Source organism: Anas acuta, chromosome 10 (assembly GCF_963932015.1).
Source record: "Anas acuta chromosome 10, bAnaAcu1.1, whole genome shotgun sequence".
Classification (NCBI taxonomy): Eukaryota; Metazoa; Chordata; class Aves; order Anseriformes; family Anatidae; genus Anas; species Anas acuta.
The window spans coordinates 3,534,163-3,558,717 of NC_088988.1; the positions used below are offsets into that span (position 1 = coordinate 3,534,163).

Genomic DNA, 24,555 nt, shown 5'->3' on the forward strand with positions numbered 1-24,555 from the left:
CTGTGGTGCCGGGTCCCTGTGGTGCTGGGTCCCTTTGGTGCCAGTTCTGTGTCACAGTTATTTGTTACAGAGGGTGCAGGACGCTTGGCAGCCTTATTTTGGAAGCTGGTGCTAAGGTACGCAGCGTGTGTGTGTGACAAGAGGGGCAGGTGAACATCAGGTCTGACCCGGGCTGAAACGATTTGATGGCAAAAGTCCCTGGCCTGCGGCTGGCAACGTGCCAGGGGGATGGAAAATTAACAAATTGCACTGGTGAACTGCAGGGCGGGCAGGGCACTCCTTCCTCACAGAAGGGGTAAGAAGTGGACCCTTCTTAGACACCCCCCCAGACTGCCATTTGGGTGCAGTTCTTCATTACAACACTACAAGTCAAACCCTTTGCTAATTTCAAGGTAACTTCCAGAGGTTATCATCAAGACAACAGAAACTGGCAAGGTTGTGTGCACATCAAAGCTCTACATGCTCCTAGGACAGCCCAGCATGGACACATGTCCCACATCCCACTGGTAGAGGATGTGTACAGCACAGGGCAGCGGCATTTTAAACAAGCAGTGTGCTAGGGTTGCCTTGAATGTTAGTGCCTTTAGCTACCGAGCTGTCATCCAGCCTTCTGCTGCAGGTGGCTGCTCCAAGAGCTGGGGCAGTTGTGTCCAGCCAGTTCTGTTGGTTCTTCATCCCAGAGAAACCAGAGGTGATGATGGATTTCTACTAGTCAAATGGATCATCAGTTCTGAAGAACAGACGTGTTTTGGGTAGCTTTGGTCTCTCCTGTATCCCTCGTAACCATGGAGGCCCAGGATAAAGCTCCTCAGCTCCTGGATTGAGTAAAAAAGCTACCTTGGTGTCAACCATAATGCGGACTGTGATCTGTAAATTCATAGCTGCCTCTTCCTGAATGAACAGGAGAACATCAGACCTCCCAGGGCACCACAGCTGAGCAAAGCCATCCTGTTTGCTCAGCTGAACATCAGTCCACCTATCCAGCAGTTCATGCTAGCTGGAGGCATTTTCTTGAGGGAGTCCATGTGCTTCTTTGAAGTCAATGACGATGTGTCAGAGACAAAAAAGCAAAGAGAAGAGGTTTGGTCCCACAAGGAAGGCATGTGTTTCTGGGGGTTGAATATGTCGCTTAAAAGCATGAACCACAAAGTTCCTAATGAATGCAATTTGAACATTGCGGCTACTGGGTCACAGAGGCCTGAAAGAGGTTGAGCTTTTCTCCTTCTAAGGGAAATGACATTTCAGTCACCCACCTCTCCCCTAGGAAACATCAGGAGCTGAGGAACGAGTTAGAAGAGACAAGGACAACCAGCAGTTGTTACAGGTATAAATAGCAGTGAGGTAGTGCCAAAGGATGATAAATGCAGACTATGAAAAAAAAAAAAAGGCAGATAATGGTCAGCATTAAGGCTTTTAAAAAAGAAAGAGTGTTCCTAAAAACAGTTCCAAAAGAAAATCAATAGATATTCAGACCTATTAATGTGTGATTATAATATCATCTAGAGTCTACAGTCTGCAAAGGTACTGTGTGATGCACGCAGATGCTGTGTCCTACACTTGTACTGACTTCAGGAATATTTCTCTGTTCCTGTGACCTCATCTTGATCACAGGGAGGCACTGCAGCAATAAGCTCCTGTTCCGGGCCCTGACGCTACAGCAAGCCTTACGTCATTCGGGACTCTGGAAGAGGCTGCCTGCTTCTTACACAATCCATAGGATTAGGGCTTCGTGCTGTGCGGCAGTAAATGATGGATCTTACAGTTAACACACGCACTGGTGATCTTGTTCCCCAAGGTCTCTGGAAGCACGGAGTAACTGTGGTAATGAGGTTTCCTAACTCTACAGACTTTACACGTACAAACCATACATTCAACATCTTCCTGTGAAATAACATCGCATTGCAAACTTTGAAATAAAAGCAATATTTTTTTTAACCACGGGATGCATTTTTTTATTAAAATCGCAAAAATCCAGCCTGCCAGGTTTTGGTAGAAGCCTGCTAAGGTGTACCCTGGTACTTGTTTTGTAAATCCAGTCTGTGGGCACGACAAAATCTGGTGACATCTCTGTGAAGCTGCGTGCTGCTAAGCCAAGGACCCATCTCTGCTTCTGTGGGCGCAGTCTTAGCAGACAAAGCTCATCATTTTGCCTCGAGCTCAGCATCCCCCAGCAGCGGGCTGACGCCGCCTGGGTGCATTTATTCTTTTTTTAAGTCCCCAGCGCTGGGAGCGGAGCCCGGCAGGGGGAGATCGCTCCATCCGAAAGGGACCCGGCCGCACAGACACACAGACAGACACACAGACAGACACGGAGCTGCCCCCGGCTCCCGGCCGATGCCCCCCCGCCTCCAGCAGCCCCCGGCCCGGCTCCTGCTGGCCCCGACCCCCGGGTAGCCCCCGGCAGCCCCCGGCCGCCTGCGGCACCGCAGCGCGCTGTGCCCGGGGCCGCCACTGGCCCCCCGCCGGCTTCATCCCGCACCGAGCTTCTCCTTCCTCCCTCCTCTTCCTCCTCTTCCTCCTTCTCCTCCTCCTCCTCCTCCTGCCGCCGGGGGCTGGCCAAGCACGGCGGCCCCCAAAATAGCGGCGGCCGGACCGCGCATCACCGCGGCGAGCCCAACGCAGGCGCTCAGCCCCCCAAAACACACCCCAATACCCCTCATAACCCCCATAACCCCCCTCACAGCCCCCCCATCACCCCACACACACCCCTGTACACCCACACACCCCCTCACATCCTCATACACACCTCCCACCCCCCCACAGCCCCCCACACCCCTCCACATCCCCCCAAACGCCCCCCTCACACCCCCATACCCCCCCACGACCTCCCACATCCCCTCATCTCCCCCTTACACCCCCTACATCCCCTCCACGCCCCCCTCCCACCCCCAATACCCTCACATACACCCCCCACACCCACTCCACGCCCCCCTCACACCCCCCCAGTACCCCCCCACGACTTCCCACTCCCCCCATACCCCTCCACATCTCCCTAAACCCTCCTCCCATACCCCCCACATCCCCCTAAACCCCCCTTTTTCCCCCTGTCCCCCCCCCCAATCTCCGGGCAGCCCGGGCGGGGCTGGCGGGGGCAGGCCGGGCTGAGGCCGCCGAGCCATTGGCAGGCGGCGGCGGGGCGGGGGCGGGCCGGGGGCGGCAGCAGCAGCAGCAGCAGCAACCGGGGCCGGGACCGGGGTTAGGACCGGGTTTGGGACCGGGATCGGGACCGGGCTCTGCGCGGAGCGCTGCGGGGCTGCGCGGTGCTGCAGCAGCAAGAGGCGGCGGCGGAGGGCCCCAAGCTCCTCGCCTCCCCGCCCGCCACCCCCCTTTCCCTCAGCCCCCCCCTTCCCTCCCCCTTTTCCAAGACGTCCCCATGGCCACCAAAATCGACAAGGAGGCGTGCAGGGAGGCGTACAACCTCGTCCGGGACGATGCCACCGAGGTGAACTGGTAGGTGGCCCAGCCGCGGGCACCCCCTGGCTCTCCCGCAAAGGCAGCGGTGCCCCGCTGCTGCCCCGCTCCTCGTCCCCTGCCCCCGGGCCACCCCGTCCTCCCCTTCCCTTTTCCAAAGGGTTTTTCCTTGGAATATAATAGAGGCAGCCTTTAAATTTCTTCTCCTTGCCCGTCTCCAAAGGCTGACTTCTGAATATCTCCTTCCCCCTTCTCCTCAATATCTCCTTCCCTCTTCTCCTTTCCCCATCCCCAAAGGCTGACTTTAAACATCTCCTTCCCATCTTCTCCTAAATATCTCCATCCCCCCGTTCTCTTTTCCCTATCCCCAAAGCCTGACTTTTAAATATCTCCTTCCCCCCTTCTCTTTCCCCTCTCCTAAAGGGTGACATTTAAGTACAACGGCTCCACGATCGTCCCCGGAGACCAAGGGGTAGACTATGAAACCTTCAAAAGGAAGTGCACAGGTAAGCTCCCTCTCGCTGCCTTTGGCACGAGTGGCATTCCTCGCTGCCCAGGGCAAAGGGGAAAAAGATAGGAGAAAACTTGGGGGAGAAAACTGCAATTTGTGCCGCCGCTCTTGCCCCGTGCCCTGTCCTGCATGGCTGGGTCTTCTGCTGTCACAGAGAGCAACTCGCTCAAGTCCTTGCAGTCCTTTGTCTCACCCCTAGCCCTAAGGTCCTCCAGGCTTTTTTTCCCCCCCTTTCCACAATTTGCCATTCCTTCCCAGCTATAAACAAGAGCCGAGGCTGGCTTAGCAAGGCTCCCATTGTTCGGCACTGCAGTTCGAAGGCACAGCCTCTCACTGGAGAGCAGCGAAACGCTCCGTTTCGGGGGCTGGAAAAACGCAGCTGCACAGAATATTCCGCAATAAAATCCTTCTGTAAACCCTGCTCCTCGTGCTCAAGTAACCGCGGACAGAAGGTTGCTCAGATTTTTTAAGAACGTGAAACGTGAGAGCCGGTAGGCAGAGGCTGGCTGGAACAATACAGCCCAGGAACAATCGCCGCGTGCATTGCACAACCGCACCAGTTGCGGCCCTCGCCTTAAACGTGGCAGCTGATTGTTTAACTGTCGGATGTGGCTGATTAACAGCAGAAACAAAGCCTGGGGAGAACGAAAATAAGCGGGCAAATATTTAACTTCATCCGATCTTGACTTTTGATGTGTCTTACACAAAAGCGCGCTTTGATTTCTCGCGGAATAACTTCTGGGGGGGGGGGGTTGTGTGGTTCTCCCCGTCTTGGCGGCTGCTTAACGATATCGCAAAGTGATATGAGGTATAAAGCGTTTGTAACTCGTACTGCCCTATAACTGACAAAGCCTGCCTCCCTCATCCAGCTATTCTACAGCCAAGTGTTATGGTTAATCTGTAATTCTTGAGTGATGTGTCTGCACTGTAAAGGAACTGTGTGTTGAGCAATTCTCCCTTCTCAAGGTGTGGTGAGCCCCGGAGGCGCTGCAGTCAGAGCCCCACATCCGTGGAGATGCTGGTGCCTGTCCCAGTTGGTCTTTCCAGTGCTAGGGTTCAGTTCTGTTTTACTGAGTGGAGAGGGCTTCCAGTAACTTAATGAGGGCAGGGCTGGGCTGAGCAGTCAATAAATATCACAGGAGAGAAATACGTTGTAGTCTTTGGAAAGGAGTCACTAAATCAAAAGGGTTGAGGCTGCTGTGCTCTGACATTTGCAGTGGGTTAATTTGGGTTAAAAGTGGGTTAAATTGACATTTGCCAGGATTAAGACAGCTACTCGATTCTAGCTGCTCTTGGGACCTCAGAACTGAAAGTAATCCTCCTAGAGGTGCTGTCAGAAGTGCTGATACCTGTACCCCAAAAACTCCTTCCCACCCATCTCTTCTCTATGTGCAACCCGAGGCAAGCAGCAATTACCCAGGACACTGGGAAACCTTGGGCTCTGCACTTCTGAAGTTCCTGGCCACATTATCTGGAGGGTTAGTAGTTTTTCCAGGAGGTCAGCAGCTTCAGCATCAGCGCCCTGTTCTCTGTCTCTTTCTGTGGCTGGGATAACATTTCCACTGTCTCCAGACATCTGAAGCTTGCAGAGGAACCTTCCCTGTTTACTTTTTCTCCTTGTTTTTAAGGAGCACATCTCTTATTCTGTCTGAACTGATATTTAATGTTTGTTCTGGAGCAGTACCCTCTTCAGGAACAGTTCCTGTCCCTTCTGCAGCAGATGGAATACTTCTGTTGAGTGGATAAGGAGCAGAGAGCAGTCACTGGTTGGGTTGGGTAGGATGCATCTAACAGCTATTGAAGGCACATATTGCACTTTGGAATATGGCCAGTTTTGTGTTCTTGCCAATGCGTGCATGTGTCAAACCCTAATAAAGTAGGGTATTAAAGCAGACAAGAGTTTAAGGAAACTTTTTTTATATCAACAGAGGGGCAAGCTGGCCTGAGTACTGAAGCATTTTTACAGCAAAAAAGGAAATTCCGCATGTTTGAGGCATAAGTATGGAAAGGGAAGAGTTAAATAAGGGGCATCAGTGGGGTAGAAGTAACCTATTAGCCTTTGATGTGGAGCCAAGTCCCTCATAGCTGCTCGGTTCTCTTCCTTTCCCTCTTTCCTCATGCACCTGGCACGGGCTGCTCCTTGGCAGACCAGAGGCAAGAGGTTATATCCAAACCTTCCTCTGGAGCCCGGCTGCTCGAGGCTTGGAGAAGCAGGGAAATTCAGGTACCAGGCTCCCAGCTGAGTGCCAGAAAGTATCTTATCCCACCCATGAATTAAGGGCAGCGGTTGGGGAAGGATGAGACACGAGTTTTGGTGCCTCCATCCGTGCAGCTGCCCTTCACTTGGACCACTAGCCATGGTCAAAACCCAAGGCTCATGCCAGCAGTTGCAGCTTTGCTTCCCATCTGGAAGAAAGGTGCCAAATGAAGTAGAGCTGCTTGGAATATTTCTGCTGAAACACAGTCAGTAAAAGGAGTAGGAAGAGATGGGAAGAGTTACTAAATATTATTCCTCCCTATTGCTACATCTCTTCCCTCCTGGTCCTATCTCATCTCCTTCTACATTTTGCTGGAGGGAACAAGGGCTGCTATCAATGCAAACAGCTTCAGAAAATGTGATTAAAGGTTAAAAAAAAAAAAAAATGACATCAGAATAAACTTCCTTCCTTGTTTCAAATTCCTGTTTTGTGAAAAACACTGCCCTGAAAGCCACAGCGTGCTGCAGCTGCCTCTGGTAGAAGCTGAGCATAATTTGGTGGTTGAAGGTGAGAGCGCGAGCTGGAATGGAAAACCTCAGCGTGCAGAGCGGCACCGAGCCCCTCAGCCAGGGCTTGCTCTGCTCCACTCGCTGCACCATCCATTTCAGGGCTGTTCTGAGTGGCAAACAGCTGTGTCCCCTGCTTTCTCTAATAAGCATTCTTATTAAAAGCACCTTTGGCGTGCTGTACATATTGCTTCCCTCCGGGGCATTAAATTACAGAGCAGGCGGTGTCAGCGTGTGCTAATTGTTGTGGCTCGGAGACCAAGAAGGGCTTTTGTACCAGCTGGGAAAGGCATTTGCCTGTGGTGGATATCCGTCTTGTGCAGTGACAGAGGCTGGGACGGGCTGCAGGGGGTTATTGGTAGCAGAGGTGTGTTTTGAGTTTGATTTCCCCCGTACATAACCCTTTTCATGCAGACCATGGCCCGGCCCATTACTGATTCTGCAAACCTCCTCAGGGAGCAAAAGTGGTTGAGGACAAAGGGTGAAGTAAGAAATTACCTAAAATTGCTTCTTTTAATGGAAGTAGCAGTTTGAAAAGACCACGTTAGAAGCCAACTCTGTGAACCTGCAGCAAGGCTCCATGGGCTGCAGCCCAACAAGCACAGGACAGGTCGAGATGCAGTAAGGTGCATGCCCTGAGCTGGGGAGTGCTGCCATACCTGGTCTGTCCTGTGCAGGTTTCCTTGCCCATCCTGCTCCATTCCCAGGTGTGTGTCATGCATCAGAACCACGTCACGCATCCTGGGCTCAGGGCTTTTTCTTCCTAATCTTTTTGGCCAGCTTTGTGTACGAGCAGAAGAGCTTAAGGAACTGGGTAATTAGAGTCTCCCTTCCTTATTCCATTGTTTGGAGACTGTGACTGCATGTGGTAAGGGAAGCATTTTCAGTGCCCTTCTGTTCAGGGTCCTGGGACTACACCTGTGCTGCAAACACAGCCTGAACCCTGGACTTTGGCACATCAGTGTCATGCCAAGGGCTGTGCCCAGCCTCAGCATGACTGAGATAGTTGGGCTGGGAGGCTTCAGCACTGCTATACCCTCAGGCAGCAGTCTTCTCTGCCTTCCAAAAGCCATCCCAGATGTGTGAACACCTCTCCTCCAGCCTGTTCCAAAACAAAGTCATCAGGTTGGTTTAAACCACTGACATAGTGAAGTCCTTGTTAGGAGATTAGAAGGAGGCCGCCGATGGCACTTCCCCTTGCAGCCCCATGTAATGACCACCCTGCGTGACTGCTCTGGCCTTTGTCTGACCCAGAGAGACTGGAGACCGTAAGTTGAGGACATTTTAACTGTGTCAGGGTCATTAAACACAGAGTAGACACCCCCTGTGTCTTCTGGCTAAGGACTGTTTTGGTTGGGCTTAACAGCACAGATTACCTCTGCCTTAAACAAGGGCTTAATTCAAGGCTTTTGATCCATTTGACTTCACGGTTACAGCTCTTGCCTCTGCGGATGGCCCGGCTCCAGGCGTAGCTTTAATTTGGTGTTTGGTGGTACATGCCGTGAGCATGCTCTTAAGCAAAAAGCTGAGCTGGTGGATTTGAAGCCAGAAACACAGATAAGAGTTGAAGGTTATTGTACGGAAGGATGTCAAGGCTCTTGGGTTTTGTTGTTGTTTTCTAAGTCTCATAATTGGGCTGGTGATGCTGCTGCTGAGAAGAGTACATTCGACTGAGATATCAGAGTAACTCAGCAGTCAAAAACATCCGCCTAAACTTTCGTGTGTATCCGTAATACCTGACTGCACTGGACAGCTGGGTTCAGTTTCCAGATTACAAAGCAGCAGAGCATTGCATTGTCTCTGGCTGTAGTTCATTTTATTTTTATTTATTTATTTATTTATTTTTCCATGCACGTGCTGTCAAGACGTAGCAGAGAGGCTGGAAGACTGCTTCCTCCCCATGCTGCATGTGAACAGTTGTTTCTCAACGCATCTCTGACAAAAGAAATAATGAGCCTTCTATTGGGAAAGCCTCAGTCCAGATAAATAATTGCAGTGACAGCATGAAACGGGATAGTTATTCATGTGTCTGCAAGGATCAGACCAAAAACACACAGTGCATTCAGCATGAGGAAGAGCTGAACATCTTTGGTCTGAAATAAATACCCTATAAAATCATTCCTCGTTGACATAAAATATTGGGAAGAAAACAGAAACAGAATGAGCTTCTAATACAAACGCAAGATCTTTTGGGCTCGTGGAAATTGCCCGGTAAACCCAGGCCTGTATATAAAATTTAGGAGCTAAGACTTGAGAGACAGATCACCAAGATTACATTAGCACCTTAGGTTGTAGGAAAGATTTGTAAAAATGCGCAAGGCCATATAATGAGATAGGTGCTTATCTGTACTTGGCAGCATCTTAAGTTGCTAAAATGGGCTTTGTAAGTCAGTCTCCTACTGGGTTTGTTTTTCCTCCTTAAGGTTCGCCTTGCCTGCTTTCCCTTAATATCTATTTAAAGGAAGACCTGGGGCCGGTGGTGGCTGTGGGAAGTTGAAACTGGCTTTGTCTGCAGCGTGTCCCTGCCATGCTGCCCTCCCTGTGCTCTCTGCACGTCATGAACTTGCATGGCATGTGTCTGCCAACCAGCTTCTGGCCACCAGCTGGGGCTGGGGATGTCCCTAGCAATGAATGGGAGTTGGTTTTAGGGAGTATTCTCATTAATTTTGGTGGGAGCAACTCATCGGGTCAATTCTGTGCTGAAATAGCAGAGAGGGAGATGGGTGACTGCCCCAGCTACAGCCCCCATGGTTACGGTCCTGTGGTCAAAGGTTACATGTTTGTCCTCGATGACTTAATGACATGTCTGCATGGTGCAGGGCATCATCAGAGGTGCACAGGCTTCCCTACAGCATCAGAGAAGGAAATAACAGCGTGCTGAGAGGTAGGGATGGTTTTGTCTGTGCTTTTAGCCACGTGGCTGAACGGGTGACTGAAGAGGTGGAAAACTGGCAAATGAATCTAAAATGAATACAATTGAAACAAACACAATAAATCCTTCACGAAAGCTGTCATACGCTATCGGTAATTCAGTGCTGGGGAGACCACAAAAGCAGACCTTGCTATGAGCTACCTTGCTGTATCTGACCTTGACTTAGCAGGCAGGTGATGCTGAGAGCAGTGGCCTTATCTTGGCACGTCTCTGGCTTGGTTGTTCAGAGCCCAAAGACAAAGAACCGTGAAAATTTGATGGTGTGTTTCTTTCTCGGAGCTAATTTCTTTTACTGATGAGTCAGTGCATTTTAATCCGATGGGAAATTTTTTAGCACAGCTGAAACAAAGGGTTTGAGTGGATGAAAAAAATAAGAAATTCCATCAAGGAAATCTCTGCAGCTCAGCATCAAGCTTTGTTGACAGCCACGGGCAGCTTAATCAGTATATTTGGGAAATCCTGCCTACTGATAAGTAAGAGCTTTGGAGAAAAATACTAAGCGATGTTCATTAAGGCATTCATTGTACTTTTCATTGTTTGCATAGCCCTATTGCGTTGCTCTACAACACTTAAGGGAATAGTGATATTAGTAGGAATTAAGGTTAATTTCTGCTGTTTGTAACTTGTGAGATCTTCTCAAATAAAGCTGCTGTTTCCCAGCTCTATTAATATTATTAATTGATTCTCTCTGCCCTGAAACCCATGGCTTAGTGACAAGGAAGCTGGTTGTGTAGAGCGAGGCAGGATTTCCCCTTGCAGAGGAAATCTGCTGTCTCCCTATGATTTGTTGGACAACCCCCCACGCCAAGCAAATTCCCAAAACCAGTGTAAGTGATGGGTTTTCTTTCTGAAAGGGGTTGGGGGCAGAAGGAAGAATATTGACGCCTTGGGGTTTCCTGCAGAGTTGGCACTGATGGCATCAAGGACTTGCAGCATAGTGAGGTGATGTGGCAGGGCAGAGCTGATCAGCTTTGAAAGAGGAAAGCTGGCGGTATAAAAGAACTGGCGTTTTGATTCTGCTACCACTCTGAGCAAGCTTTGGACTCATTCTGAAACCCCTCCAGGTAGACCTGCCCCAGGTAGATTCTGCCAAAGACGGTGACTCAGCCCCATATCTAACCTTCAGTTGCTCATTAAACTTTGTGGGACTTCATAAGATGAGGTAAGAGTTGCTCAGTCACCGGGCACTAGGTGATCTAATGGGCAAAAGCCCATGGGAATTGCTGGGCTTGGCTCTCGGAGCTGCTGTAGATCAGGCTGCTTTCAGGCAGGACGGGAAAGCACTCGAACGGTTCTGCTGGGAAGAGAAACCTGCTTCCAGCCATCTGTGGGCTCACCTCAAAGTGAAGTTCATGCTGGCAGATAAATCCTTTCAAACTCCTTTATGTGTTGATTTGAGAAAACACTGCAGAAAAGCTTGGGATTCTTCACATTCATTATATTTACTACAAAGGGGCATCCTTCAAAGCAGCCCTCAAAATTTGTGATAGTTTTTGGAAGAAGGAGCAGGGATCAAGACCCTACATCTTCGAGGTGGAAGGTGATCAGTCCACGAGAAGGGCTGTGACACACTTACAGCATTGTAGGGGCCAGGACTTGATGACCTTAAAGTGCCTTCCAGCACTGGGTTCCCATAGGAACCCCAGTACAATTCTTAGCAAAACGTGGCCTCCTTTAGCATCAGATCTGGGAAAGCAAGGTTTTTTTCCACAGAACTGTTAATAGTAACGTTTGGGGATTTACTGTCTCTCTTCACCTTGGTATTTCCTGGCTGTCGGTTCATTTATTGTTCTAATCAATCTTAGCAAGAGGATTTACTGTCAGGAACGGGAGTCTCACCGTGGGTTTCTTCTACTTGCCGGTAATAGGGTACGAGTGAGAAGTTTTGTTTGCCTGTGCTGTCAATACACGTGGCTCTTATTCTCCTTCAGAAAATCCATGTGGATTTTTATCTTTTGAATAAGATCTCTTTCTTTCTTTCAAATCTGAAATCTTTAGAGGAGTTTGTTTTAAACATTCTTCCAGGCTCACAGACCCCTACATACATTTTTCAGTTTTCCCCAGTAGTCCCCTGTCAGTAGCAAAAAATATCTAGAGAGCAAAATAGGAAGAACACAGGTGGTTTGGTTTATTTTTAAACATTAAACCTTGACATCTTTCATTAAAGGAAGTTGTCTTTACTGAAACCTTGGCAAAACACAGTGTTTAAGAATCTCAGAGACATATGAGCTTTTAAAGAACATAAGAACATTTCATTTTTGGCCTTTTTTTTATTTTTATTTTTTTTGGTATTGATTTCTAGCAGCATATTTTCTAAGGATCCACAATTTAGAGCTGCTTTTCCTCATTCTCTGTAGCTCCAGGGGCTGGACCCAAGGCAAGGGATGTTGGCAGACATTGCTACACCTGGAGACTGTGTTCTCACCCAGCAGTAGTCAAGACAGCGAGGAGCCAGGCAACATGCTGAACTGGTCACAACAAGCATAACCAAAATTAACATGATTCTTTCCAATCAGCAAGCTTGCTCTTCTATTTTGAGTCATCTCATTTCATTAAAAAGGTCTTGAGCGGCCTATAACAGATGAAGTAGCTATGATTAGGTATATTCCACTATTGCACAACTGTCCATCTGTTCTGCTGTTTTTGCACAATCCTGGTTGAAGGCTCCAGCATCCTGCTTGCCACCGGGGCTGGGGATATGAGAGGATGGTATCACACAATTTCCAAGTGCCAGTGATCTTGAAGGCGTCCGACTGCCTCGGGTGATGAGTCACCCTGCAGTGAAAGAACAAAGTCCCCGAGACAAGGAGTTTACAAGGTTTTTACACATATGGCCAGACTAAATAAGCCTAGTCTGGCCTGATATAGCAGAAACCAGCTTTGAAGCTAAGATCAGAACAGTTTTAAAATCCAAGGTCTTTCTCTATGGGGCTTAGGAAGGAGTAGAAAAGCACATCTGGGGGAACAGTTGCAGATTTTCTTTCACTCCTTCTTCTCTCCTCCTCTCCTTCATGTAAGCTCATGCTACAAGTGAGGAAGAAATATTGCTGAAGGGAAGGTGGGAAAGGGTCAGATCTGCACCATGGCCAGTTTCTGGGTATATTTTACAAAATGTGATCCTAAACCTGCTATCCAGTAGGAGGAAGGCTGGGAAATCACTTTCTTCCCTTGACCAGTGACCTGAATGCAGATCGGTAATCTGGCTGAATGTGTAACTTGGCTTAATCCTGGGCTGAATGTGTAACTGGGGTTAGCTCTGTGCTCCTGAACTGCCTGTTGATTGTATTTGAGCCATTTCCAGACTTTCTAGCAGTGCACTAGTGTGGCATGGGCCTGCTGGCAGAACCAGCATTCTCCCAGTCCCTCAGAGCACCTCATGAAGACCTAACACTAGCAACATGTACCTTGCCAGTAAAGGACAATTAAGCAGAGCCTCTGTATTGCCCTGTTAGTCTAAAATAATGCTGTCGTAATGAAGTATTAGTGCCTTGACTTGGTCTTTAATTTGGGAGCAACAGTCTTACCCCAGAAAACGGTGTGGCAGGGATGTTTCTGTTGTTAATCACTTTACCCCTATTGCTCTGTCCCTCCAGATGACGTTCGATTGTTTGGCTTTGTCCGATTCACCACTGGCGATGCCATGAGCAAGCGAGTCAAGTTTGCCCTCATCACTTGGATTGGAGAGGATGTCAGTGGCCTGCAGAGAGCCAAAACTGGGACCGACAAGACTCTGGTCAAAGAAGTAGTACAGGTAACCATTTCCTTCTTCTTCTAAACACCAATTCTCATTGCTTTTAGCTCTACGAATGGCGGTAGAAGGTGAGAGAGGAAGAAGGACTGGATCATTCCTCATCTTAGTGGTTAATCTTTTAAAAAGAAGACAGTTTCCTAGTGCCTGTCTTCTTACTAGGAGGATGTAATATCTGCCTTTTGAGCACTCAAACATAAAGAAGCACCTTTGAGCTTTAGGTTTCCTTAACTATTTCAAGAGAAGAGAATATGAACTCTGCTCTATGTCATCATTAAGATGTTTCCAATCTGCTTCCTTGATATGAGAATAATATAACATTGAGTGGTAGGGAACAAGGCACTATTAAATTAAGCAGGTAAAATTAAATAGAAAAATCCACGCCCATGTGTGAACTTTTCTCTCGATGCCTTTTGTCTCTGCACAATGTATTCATGGAGAAAATCAAATGGAGTCTGAAGTCCTTATCAGTACCAATTAACTAACAGCTTTTAATAGCTAACTAGATTTGAATGGTCTTCTGTTTGGCCTTGGGCGTATCAGTAAAAAAGATAAATGTGCTTAGTGCACACCTTGGAAGAGCTTCCCCCGAATTTGTCTGTCCCAAGCACGTCATTTAACTCTGCTGAGGCCTCCCAGGGCTTGCTGAGCTGTCCTCGCTCTGTTGGGCTCCAAGCTTGGTCAAAGCAAGGGAAAACAAACAACTGCCATGAGAGACACGAATTGTGGAAGGGTACAAAGAATTGCTGACAAGACAGAGAAGATGCTAATGTTTAACATGTTTACTCTGGAGATATTTTTAGAACAAGGTTAGCTCTTCCGGTGAAACCTAGGGCCAGCTTTTCAATGCGTGAGAAATGGTCTTTTGCTGTGTTGGGAATCTTGCAACAGGACAATATGGAGGATGAGAATGAAGGCCTCCTCCCACACACACACTGATAGTTTGTATGATACAGAAGATATTTTAGGTAAGAAGCATAAGGAATATAACAAAAGTCTTTCAAAATGGCAACTATGCTGCGGGGGCCATTCTGAACAGAGACTCCCATGATGATACCTGAGAGACAGAAAAGCAAGTCTCTGTTCATGTGAGGCAGATGAAACTGTGTTATTGCAACTGGGGATGAAATTATAGGGTACTAATGAATGACTCATGTAAGAGTCACTAAGACCAAGATTTTTTAAAATATGTTTAGACAGTTTATTCCTGTGGAGCTGAATAGCATTCCCAACTGCTGTTCTAAGATCTGTCTCTTAGGTCTGCTACATATTATTTGCAATTCCACTTGTTTCGTGTGTGATTAGTAGCCTGTGCAAGTTAATAATCTGGTGGAACATTAACCATTCCTGGCTGTTACTTAAAAGCTTTCATATTCCAATTAATCTAAAATATAAAAACAATATGTGGTTGTACACTCTTATTCAGCAACCGTGTCTATAACCCATTCTAAAGTGTTTCTGAATGTAAGGTCAACAGTGACCTCTCCATAGGAAAGTTTCTTCGTTATAGAGAAATTAAGGCTATTTATACAGATGTCTTTGTGAGCATCTTACAAGACCATGAAAGAATATAGCATGTCTTGTTTGGATATTGTTGGATAGCCATGCAGAAACTCCACAGATCAGCCTGTGACACAGGTAGAGCCAGTTCTACTTTGAAGACATTTTTAATTCACTTTTTATCACTGTAGAGATGTATAGCAGGACAAACGTACTATTGCCAAGATGCTGTGGACAAAGAGAGGCTAGATAGTAACTTGTATTTCTTTGGCAGTCTTTTCATGCAAATTAAGTTAGTGGCTGGCTGTTTAAAACCAATGTAAAGGGGGAAAAGGATGTATGACGTAATCCTAGTACATTGCGACTAAGATAGCTATCCATACATGCAAGAACGGAACCCTCGCAGTGGAGTGGGATAAAAGTAGTACTATTGTCTTTTTTCTAATGCATGTGACCTTACAGGTAGTCAAAATAAAGGAGGACAGGAAAGTCCTGCCGTTTAGTTGAGGGAATTTATCCCAGAGCTCTTACTAGTTCACTTGACCTTCATCTTCCGAAGTATATTTCCAGTCATCCTTGTTTCTGATTTTTACAGGGATTATTTGAGATGTGGGTTATACAAAGAAAAATTGTTTGTTTGCTGTGATGATAAACTACCAGTCTGACTCAGTGCTTGTTCATCTTTTGGAATAAGCAGTACCCTAAAGTGAGATTTGTGTTTGTTTGTTTTTAAATCTTGAAGAGAAACTAGATTTTGCACACACTTTGGCTCTCTGCAGTTTCAGTTATGTGCATGACCCGTAGGTGCACTTACTCTGTGCAACATGGCTGTCTTTCAAAGGAAGTGTGGTACAAAGAAACTTATTTATACAGCGGTAATGACTTTGATTTTCATGATCTATGGAAGAGATTGGTTGGGATTATAGAACAACAGTTCTTCAGACTGAGAAGCCCTCCATGAAACTTGAAGGATGCTCACTATCTTGTAATATTTGCAAAAGCCAACTGTGGCTCCCTATACAAGACCAAAGCTCCTGTGTGAGAGGAGATCTGCTTTATATTCTCTGATACGTTGTAGACGCATTGATGAGCTACGGTTGAGCTCTGCTGAAACCTGAACAAATGCCAACAGACATTGTTCTTCCACTGAGACACTTCAATACTGCCTAGCAAGCAAAACCCACCATGTTGCATCTGTACAATACAGAGCGTTCACACATGGTGATTATTAACTTTCCCCCAGAAGCACCTGCCGTAAGGAAAATGTAAGGGATATTAACTGTTGAAGAGTAGATTATGGGCTTTTGAACAAAAGGATGAAATGTTATAAAGCATGGAGAAGAACTGGGTTGCCCTTGCTTTTGTATTCGTCCCTTGGAGGGGGAGGTGGCTGGGAAGCAATGCAGCTAGTCATTGGAGGAGGGGGACAGCAAACCTCTCAGGAAGAAAGGACAATTGATTTTTAGCTGTAATGACTGTAAAATTATAGGGACACATCTCATCAGGTACAGTTCCCCTGTTCTGTACTAGTTGAGAATCAGGTCTTTCTTATTTGGGACTATCCTTATTACCTCTTTAATGTTGTTGGAAAGTGGGTTATTCATTTACTGCATTTATTTTGGAATGCAGAGAAAAAAAATGCATTTTGCATTTAAGGAACATTCAGCAACCTTTTTTTCACAGCTTTTTATTTTCCATCCTTTCCTCTTCACCTCAGCGGGAAGTCTTGGGACAAGCCCGAGACTTGGCCCAAGCAGTTCAGCTGAGAAAAGGTTGAAAGTAAGGGCAGGATGGAGAACAAGTATTTATCTATAACTTCTTATGGATATAGCTAGGTATTGATGTGTGGAGGCTTTCCTGTGTAAGTGGAACCATGGAGTAAGGTGATGCAGTATCTTTTCTCCACTGAGTTTCTGCCTAGGCCAAGTACAGGCCTAGTGCTGGGAGCAGAAGCATACAACATCCCGTGCTTTGCAGACCATGGTTTAAGATGTTTGGGAGGTCATTTCTGGGGTACAGTCTAAACCTAGATCTAAAATGGTTCACACTTACAGCTGAGGAACTTATTTTATGAAACAGTAAGTCAAGGATGACTTAGGCTTCATCAGTTTTGCCATTGGCAGTAGCAGGTCCTGTCTTGCGCACAGGGGTGAGCTGGTGGAGGCTTGCAGTAAACCACACGTGCAGCCAACCCCACAGCCCTTGTGCCCTCTGCACAGCTGTGATTTGATCTCTGTGAGCCACTTGCTGTCATGCCAAGGCCCGACGCAGCTGCCAGTAGATACCAGCTGAATAGAAAGGCTTTGGGCATATTTTTCACTTGGCTGTAAAAGAAATCATCCAAAGCTGGTCTTAAACTCCTCTTTTATGCCCCTGGCAGTAAGCATGGCTCTGCCTTTTGCCTTCTTTATATGCACAAGTTGTGGCTCATTCAGCATTAGTACAAATCTATCCAGGAGACTCTCTCAGCTCTGAGGGCTGTTGTTTTGACCTCCTTTATCCCAGAAACCCAGGAGACACAGATAGGTCAGCCGGAGCCCAGAAACCAAGGCTGTTGTAAGCTGCTCAGTGTGGTTATCAAAAGCCGGTTGCGTGAGGTTCAATTCAGCCATAAAAATTCCTGCGAGGTCCAACCTGGCAGCTGTGGGGTTTAAGTACAGGAGAGTCAGGCCTCACACCAAGCAGCCCCATTCGCTTTGAGGAGAAGTAGGATGATGAGGTTACGGTGCTTTTCTTTGATGAAGGACAAACTCAGGCACTCCCAGGGGGAGGCAATCAGTGCTACCAGGGTCTGTTGTTGATGTAAATGCTGAAGAACTGAAAGCAGGACTTTGTTTCCCTCCAATTGCTACTTCCCATCTGAGAACTTGTTTCCTTCATGACAGCATTTCCTACCAGGAGACTTTAACCCTTCATTAGGCTGTGTAGAGGAATTCAGTTCTTGATGGACTGAATTCCCCTGCAGAGCTGTCTCAGCAAAGGAACTAACCAACCTTTGCCCATTTGTCTTATTTTCCATGAATTTTGGCTCTTCTCTGTTTTCTTCAGCACTCCTGCCCCCACAAAATCATGTGCTCTATTATTTGCCAAATCTTATTCAGGGTAAAACAGCTCCGTTACTGTAGGCAAATATTTGTGGCATTTTATTCATTATTATTTTTGGTGAGGAATTTGCCTGACTTTAGTGATGTCAACAAGTTTACTGAGTTCGTGCTTTGGAGCTCATGGTCAGATCTTTTTGTTGATCTTTCTCTTTCCCCTTGGATTCCACACTGCACTGGTGCTGCTCCTTCATAAGGACCAATTTATGGGATTACTGTCCCTGGTCTTGGGGCAGATACAACATATGTAACTCCATGTATGTACACTGATTTTTTCATGTTAGTACAGTGGCCCAAACAGAAAGAGGTTTCATAGATTTGTCAGAAGCAGTCAGAAAATCAAACTCATGTGTTACTGGCTATACTGGCTTCAAGACAGCTTTTCTCAGGACAGGGAGTGAGATTCTGCTGGGAAGGGAAACACAATTGTACTTTTTGACAGTTTTTCCTATTCTGGTTTACTGTAATGACCATACCAAATGGATATTGATTTAAGAACTCCTATTCCTTTTCTAGTGAGGGCGGTAACTTTATAAGTCATATCTTTCGGCCAGGATAAGCAGCCTCCCATCACCCCACATCTGAAACACAGCCCTGTGACTTTCCCAGTGGGATGCATCAAGATAGGAAGAATTTGCAGATCAGCTGAAATGCAGTTCCCATTCCTGTGAGATATGTTTGCCAGAGGTTAGGGCTGGCTTCTCCCAGTGGCTGGAACTGGTGCGTGTAAAAATTGGCAGGGAGTTTAGTGGGAAAGAGGAGTTTTACTTAGACTCTGCCAGCTGATCTCAGTTTAGGTGGAGCCAGAGTACAGGGCAGTGGTGCTGTATTGCTGCAGGCACTTGTCACTTTAGAGCTCTCCTTGCACTTAGGGAAGCCCTGCTAGTACATACCTCTGCTGCAGCCAGAGCACGTGTCCTTTCTTCCCTGTGGCCCCAGCTCTAGGCCTCACACCATGCTGGAAAAGAAAAATGGGAGATGTCATCTCGTCTGCAGTGGATGGGAGTAGGGACCAAAAGCACAGTGGATCTGTTTGAACACCAGTGGAGGCCCTTGCAAGGCCCAGTATAAATAAAAACAGCAAGAAGCTGCTCGACTGCCTGGCCCCATCCCTAGCTGCTAAGAACCCATGTGCTTGTAGACGATATAAGGATTTTCCTTCTGGCTTGAGGCCTGCACATGCTGGGATTTATAAGGGCCTCTGTAGACCTTTTTGGTACAGTATCTGCACCAGGCAGATTTTCCCTTGGCCAGCTTAGGGAAATTTTATGGCCCCATATGCTAAACATTCAGAGCCTGGAATAGGCAGAAAATCTACTCCACCCTTTTCTTTTCCTCCATAAACTTGTCTGGAAGAGAAAGGCTGCACAAATTTCATGCCTCCCAGGGAGAGGTGCGGGCTCTGTTTTTGTGACCTGGCCTGCATGGTTGGAGCCCTTTGTCTCCATAGTGTCAGATGGGGGCTGACACAGAGGGCTGGATCACAAAGTTATGACCCTTTTCTACTCAGGCACAGGGTGAAGCGTGTGCTAGATAGGTGTATTGAAGAGCCATGTGTAAACCTTACTTTTTACGTCGCATTCAATGACTGAAGAGGCAAAGCAAAGACTCCAGTTACTGTTGTGTGATAAATGGGAGTGATAAATGGCATCATTGTTTTTGTTATCTGTAGGCTGCTGGTGGCTCTGGTATGAATACAAAGGGCAGAATTCACTTGCAGGGCTTGCAGTGGTTGTAAAAAGCTTGGGGGTTGGGGGAGGAGAATAGAAAAGGAAGTGGAGGAGGTAAAATGAAGATGCTTGTCAGCAAAGTAAGGGCTCAAGCATCAGTTATGCACCGTGCCTTAGGCAGCTGTAAGGGTTCTGCAGTTCACTTGAAAGGCACTAGATAATGCTGTGTGTGAGAGAAGAGGAACTGGGGACTTTCCCCACCCCAAAAAGAAAAGTCATAAGTAAAATCTGATGGTAGAGCAGAAATCTGACTGAAGTCGGATGCCTGTTGGCATCGCTGTTAGCCACTTGAAGCACCGATCTTGCCTGGTGCTTTGCAGGAGCCATTTCACTATGATCAGTTATTTATAATTGCAGATGACAGTCATGCCAAATACAGACCATTGCCTGGTTTAGCTAACATCAGACCCCATTAAATCAGCTGGGAGTAGTTTTATATTCTGGTAGTTTCACCAGGGACAAGAAAAGAGTGAACTCTGGGTAAGATGGCCCTTGACTGCAAAGTGCTGCTGTTGATCACAAGTGTTTGATCCCCTGATCTGAGAGCCACAGTCTCTCCTGCCTTCCTGTTTTGACGGCACAGGAGGCAGCAGATGCTTTCAACTGTCTCTAAAACACTTATATTCCTCCCTTCATCTTATGATTTGTGCCCTGAAGTCTTCACAAAGCTCAACCCCACAGAGCTCGGACAGTTCAGAGCGATGAAGGAGCTATGGCTGAGGAAAGGTCAAGCAGGATACTGCAATCAGGAATCCCAGGCAGCAAACTCACCTGAAGCACCTCCTGTCCTTGGGGCCAGGCTTGACAAGATATCGTGGTGGGTGAGAACCAGTGCAAAGAACCAAAGAAGTCCCCGACAGCACCTGCCACCAGAAAGGAATAAACTGGAGTTATTTATGGCAGTGACCCAGATTGCTCGCCGAGGGTACGAATCTGGCTAAGGGGTGGCCCGGTCAGCTAAGAGGATATTTACGAGTGGCTGGGAACATAACCCATCTGGCCAACTGTGAGGGGGAAATTATTCAGACTTCGCAAGGTGACTCGGGGGTGTTGACATGAAATAGTGGCTGCTGCCCCCAGATCATCACCCAGGAAGCATCTGGGTAGCTGTCTAGTTGAGAAGACATTTGAGTAATTGTAATTACTTTGTGGCACATGTAATTTAGTTCCCCTCTATTAATACATGACTGGACTTGCAGTTTTAATTTCAGAAGCAGCTTGATTCTGCAGACTGGGCATTGAAGGAAACCCTCCCTGCATTTATAAAATACGCACATTTTTTGTGGAATCCCTCTCGGGAATGATTTTATGGGCCAGACCCAATTGTCACTGACCCAAGTCAGAGACTAGCACTGAAGTCACCTAGTCCCAAATAACCTGTGTTTCCTGCGCTGCGAAAGTTTTCTTAAACCTGTTAGAGAAGAAACTGAAAAGGCCTAGCTCAAAAATCCTGGGACCCCATACCTTGGTGAGCGTCACATAGGTGGCAGTCATTGGTTCAGTCCCAGCAAGAGCTGAGCTTTACAAAGATCCCACACAGGAGAGCTAGAAGGAAGACACATGCTCCAGACTTGTTAGCATGACCAAATTTGATGTTTTCAGGGGTTTGCCTCTATTTCCAATTTCAAAAAAGGATATATATATATACACTTTTTTTTTTTTTTTGAAGAAACACTTTCTTTCCCATTTTCCCTGAGCTCTGCTATGACATGGAGGAGTGCCTGTAACGTCTGTCTGTCCTCACCCCAGCAGAGCCAAACACGGATGAAAGCAGAGCAGAAAAGGCTCCTCCTGGCTGCTATAAGCTTTTTTTTTTTTTTCCTCCCCCGGAGCAACTCTTCAGTAGTGAGGATTTCCTACAGTGTGAAACAGGATCAGCTGCAGCCTGGGAGACTGGCGGGGGGGAGGGAGCCGTTTTGCTCCCCCTTCCATTTTTTCCACCGCATGAAAGAGGTGCTGAGGCTCTTTCAAGCTGAATCCTTCCCCACCCCCTCCTTTACCCAACTGTGATCCCAAACCGAGACCCTTGAGACACTGCCAAATAAAGAGCTCTCCATGGCTCCGAGTCTGAAACCAATTAGAAATCCCTGCTCCACGTTTGTGCTGGGGCTGTTCCAGCTCTGGGGAGACCCGGACAAGATGATGGCATCTCCCAGCACATCGCCTCCTTCTGCCAGGCAGCCTCTGCCACCTTATAGGGCTCTCCCTGCCCAGAGAGCCTGGTGCTGCTGCTTCCCTGAGATGCTACAGCAGGGCTGCAGGGATTTCCCTTTGTTTTGTCATCAGCTGTTGGTGCCTGGCCATGTAGAGTGCGATGGGTGCTTGCGTTTTTCATGCTGTGCTCTGGGGGGAAGGGAAAGACGCATGAAATGGTTTCAGTTGTGGTTAGGAAGTGAAGGAAAATGCTAAAGCAAGAAGCAAATGTGCATGTTTGCTTAAATGAGTGTGCACGCGCATGCATGGCACCCTTGCTGTGAGGCGAGAGGGACATGAAGGAGCGAACCCTTGACTGCAGTGACACCGTGGTGACAAGTGCCCTAAAGGCTCCGCATGATCCCATTCACAGCGATCTGTTTCAAGAAAGGTTTTCTCTGTCCCCAGCCTCACATTACAGCATGCTGCCTAGGGCTTGCTCAGCTCACATCAGTTGCAAAGAGCATTCCAAGAGCTAGATCGCTGCCCTGCAGTACACAAGTGTGCTGATAAACGTGTCCTTAAAGGGCACTTCGATCATTAGACCACAGAGCGTTCTGAAGCCCATTAACAAAGCCTGTCTAGTGCAGCATCGTGGTTTTGGCCATAATGTGAATTAGATAGCTCAAAGGAAGGCTCAGTAAATCTGCTGGAGTAGATGTATTTGCTCTTGGTACCATCTGCATCTTGCTCTGTCTTTGATTAAGCATCCTCCCACCAGCCTGTGGGGCACACTACTGTAGTGTACTGTAGCACTGGCTTTTTTTAGAAGAGCTCTGAAAAAGGACAGGGGCACCAACAGGATCTGTGACTTGCCCACAACCATACTGAAGGTCTGTGGCTTCTAGAAAGTCCACAGTTTTGAGCTTTTTAATTTCCATACTACTTAGGAAACTTGACATAGCCCAGACTGGGCATTTACCACTAGGAATTGCTGTTGCATAGGGCAGGATTAGGCCTTGCAGATGGTGACTGTAGTAGTGGACATGAAATTTCTCCAGGATAAGTCCTCTTTCCATGAGTACTTGGACAACTATCCTCTTTTTAAACAGTCTTTTTCTTTATCTCTTGCAGAACTTTGCCAAAGAATTTGTGATCAGTGACCACAAAGAGCTGGATGAGGATTACATCAAGAATGAGCTGAAGAAAGCAGGGGGGGCAAATTACGATGCACAGACTGAGTAAATGCAGAAACCTCCTGGCACCATCACCTGGATCTCGAAGGGAGAGGGAAGGCACAACAAACTAACACAACTGAGAGATGAGGCAACTGAAATCCCCAGCTTTCTGTGTGTGCACCTAAGAACTCCCTTTCTTTGCGTACAGCGGACTTCTGTTTTCCATTCCATCTCATGAAACATCCCTCTCTGGGGTTCTGATTTTCCCCCCATTTTTTTTTTACTCATAACTCTGTCCATGTTCTCGCATCTGTGGAATTTAGGTTTCACTCTGCTTTGGTCCATATTCAGCACTGTGTTCGTAGCAGCTTGCCATTGTGTCCTTCTTCGTCTGCATGCATGTGTGTGTGTGTTTAGCTGGGCTCAACCTGGTCTCTGAGGGGAGAAAGTTTTGGGGAAGTTGTGAACATCCATTATTTTCTTTTTGTTTTAATTTGTTCTCACTGATATTTTGGGGAAGAATATTTTTGCTGATCTAGGCTCAGATCGACTTGAATTGAGTGCACTCCAACTTTGATTAAATTGTCTAAGCTTAAATGTCCAGCTCAGATGCTACCTAGCAGCTTAAAACACAAAGTGAACAAACAAACAAAAATCGTCTCTTAATAAATGGGAATAAAATTGCCTTAAACATTGCTTGACAGTTGCTATGCTATGTGCTACATCTCTACCCCTCTCTTTTTAAAATAAGATCCAACATGATCTGAATGTGAGGGTTTTGTTGTTTTTTTGGAGGTGTCACGGCACAGTAAACTGGGGGGCTTAGAAATGTCTGGACATTTGTTCACTATTTTGTGTACATCGGTCTCTGGGTTTGTATTTGACTTTCCTAATGCTGGGGCTCAGGAGGTGAAACTGAAACGCATAGATTTCCTTTTTAAATGTCTGCAAGAATAGCAGCAGCTGAATCCTAGCAGCCTTCTCTGCCCATGACCCCCATTTTTGCAGTTAAAACACATCTTCGTTATTTGGGGCCTTCAGGTAGTGAACCACCCTGCAGCTGTGACTGAGGGATGGAGCAGAGCAGCTCTGTCCCATTCGGGATGAAAATTCAACAGCAGAGGCTCAGAGATAATCTGGGCACAGTTTGTTCGGTACCAAACTGGTTGTTTGGGGGGCTTCTTTTATTCCATCAAAGGTAATTGTCCCCTGAACTAGGCATAGGGGGAAAACTGTGTTGTACTGAGGCTTGGAAGTCAGCGCTATAAACCCATTACAGAAATAAATGTTTTTCAAGAACAGTTCTCAGAGACTCTGTTGTTCTTTTACCTTCCCTGCAACAACAAGGCTATATTTAGGAGGGCTGTTAATCCTCGGTGTAAGGCTCTGAGCTCTTGCAATCTTGGTGCTATTAGGAGAATTAAACACTGGCTTAAATGTAAAATGATCTTGCTGCCTGCAGCCCTTGTCTGCTCGTCTCTGCTCTGACAGGCAGAGGTGACCACGGTGCATCCGACACACTTTTTGTTCAGCACCTCTACCTCTGC

At 47.1% G+C, this 24,555-nt stretch overlaps 1 protein-coding gene across 1 annotated transcript; it reads left to right on the forward strand.

Moving 5' to 3' along the window:
- The first annotated feature begins 3,137 nt into the window (after window positions 1-3,137).
- On the forward strand, window positions 3,138-24,309 carry COTL1 (coactosin like F-actin binding protein 1). The gene is made up of 4 exons (XM_068693271.1): window positions 3,138-3,450; window positions 3,835-3,917; window positions 13,212-13,369; window positions 22,965-24,309. The coding sequence occupies exons 1-4, from the start codon at window positions 3,374-3,376 to the stop codon at window positions 23,073-23,075; spliced, it is 429 nt and encodes a 142-aa protein (XP_068549372.1). The 5' UTR covers window positions 3,138-3,373; the 3' UTR covers window positions 23,076-24,309.
- The last annotated feature ends 246 nt before the right edge of the window (window positions 24,310-24,555 follow it).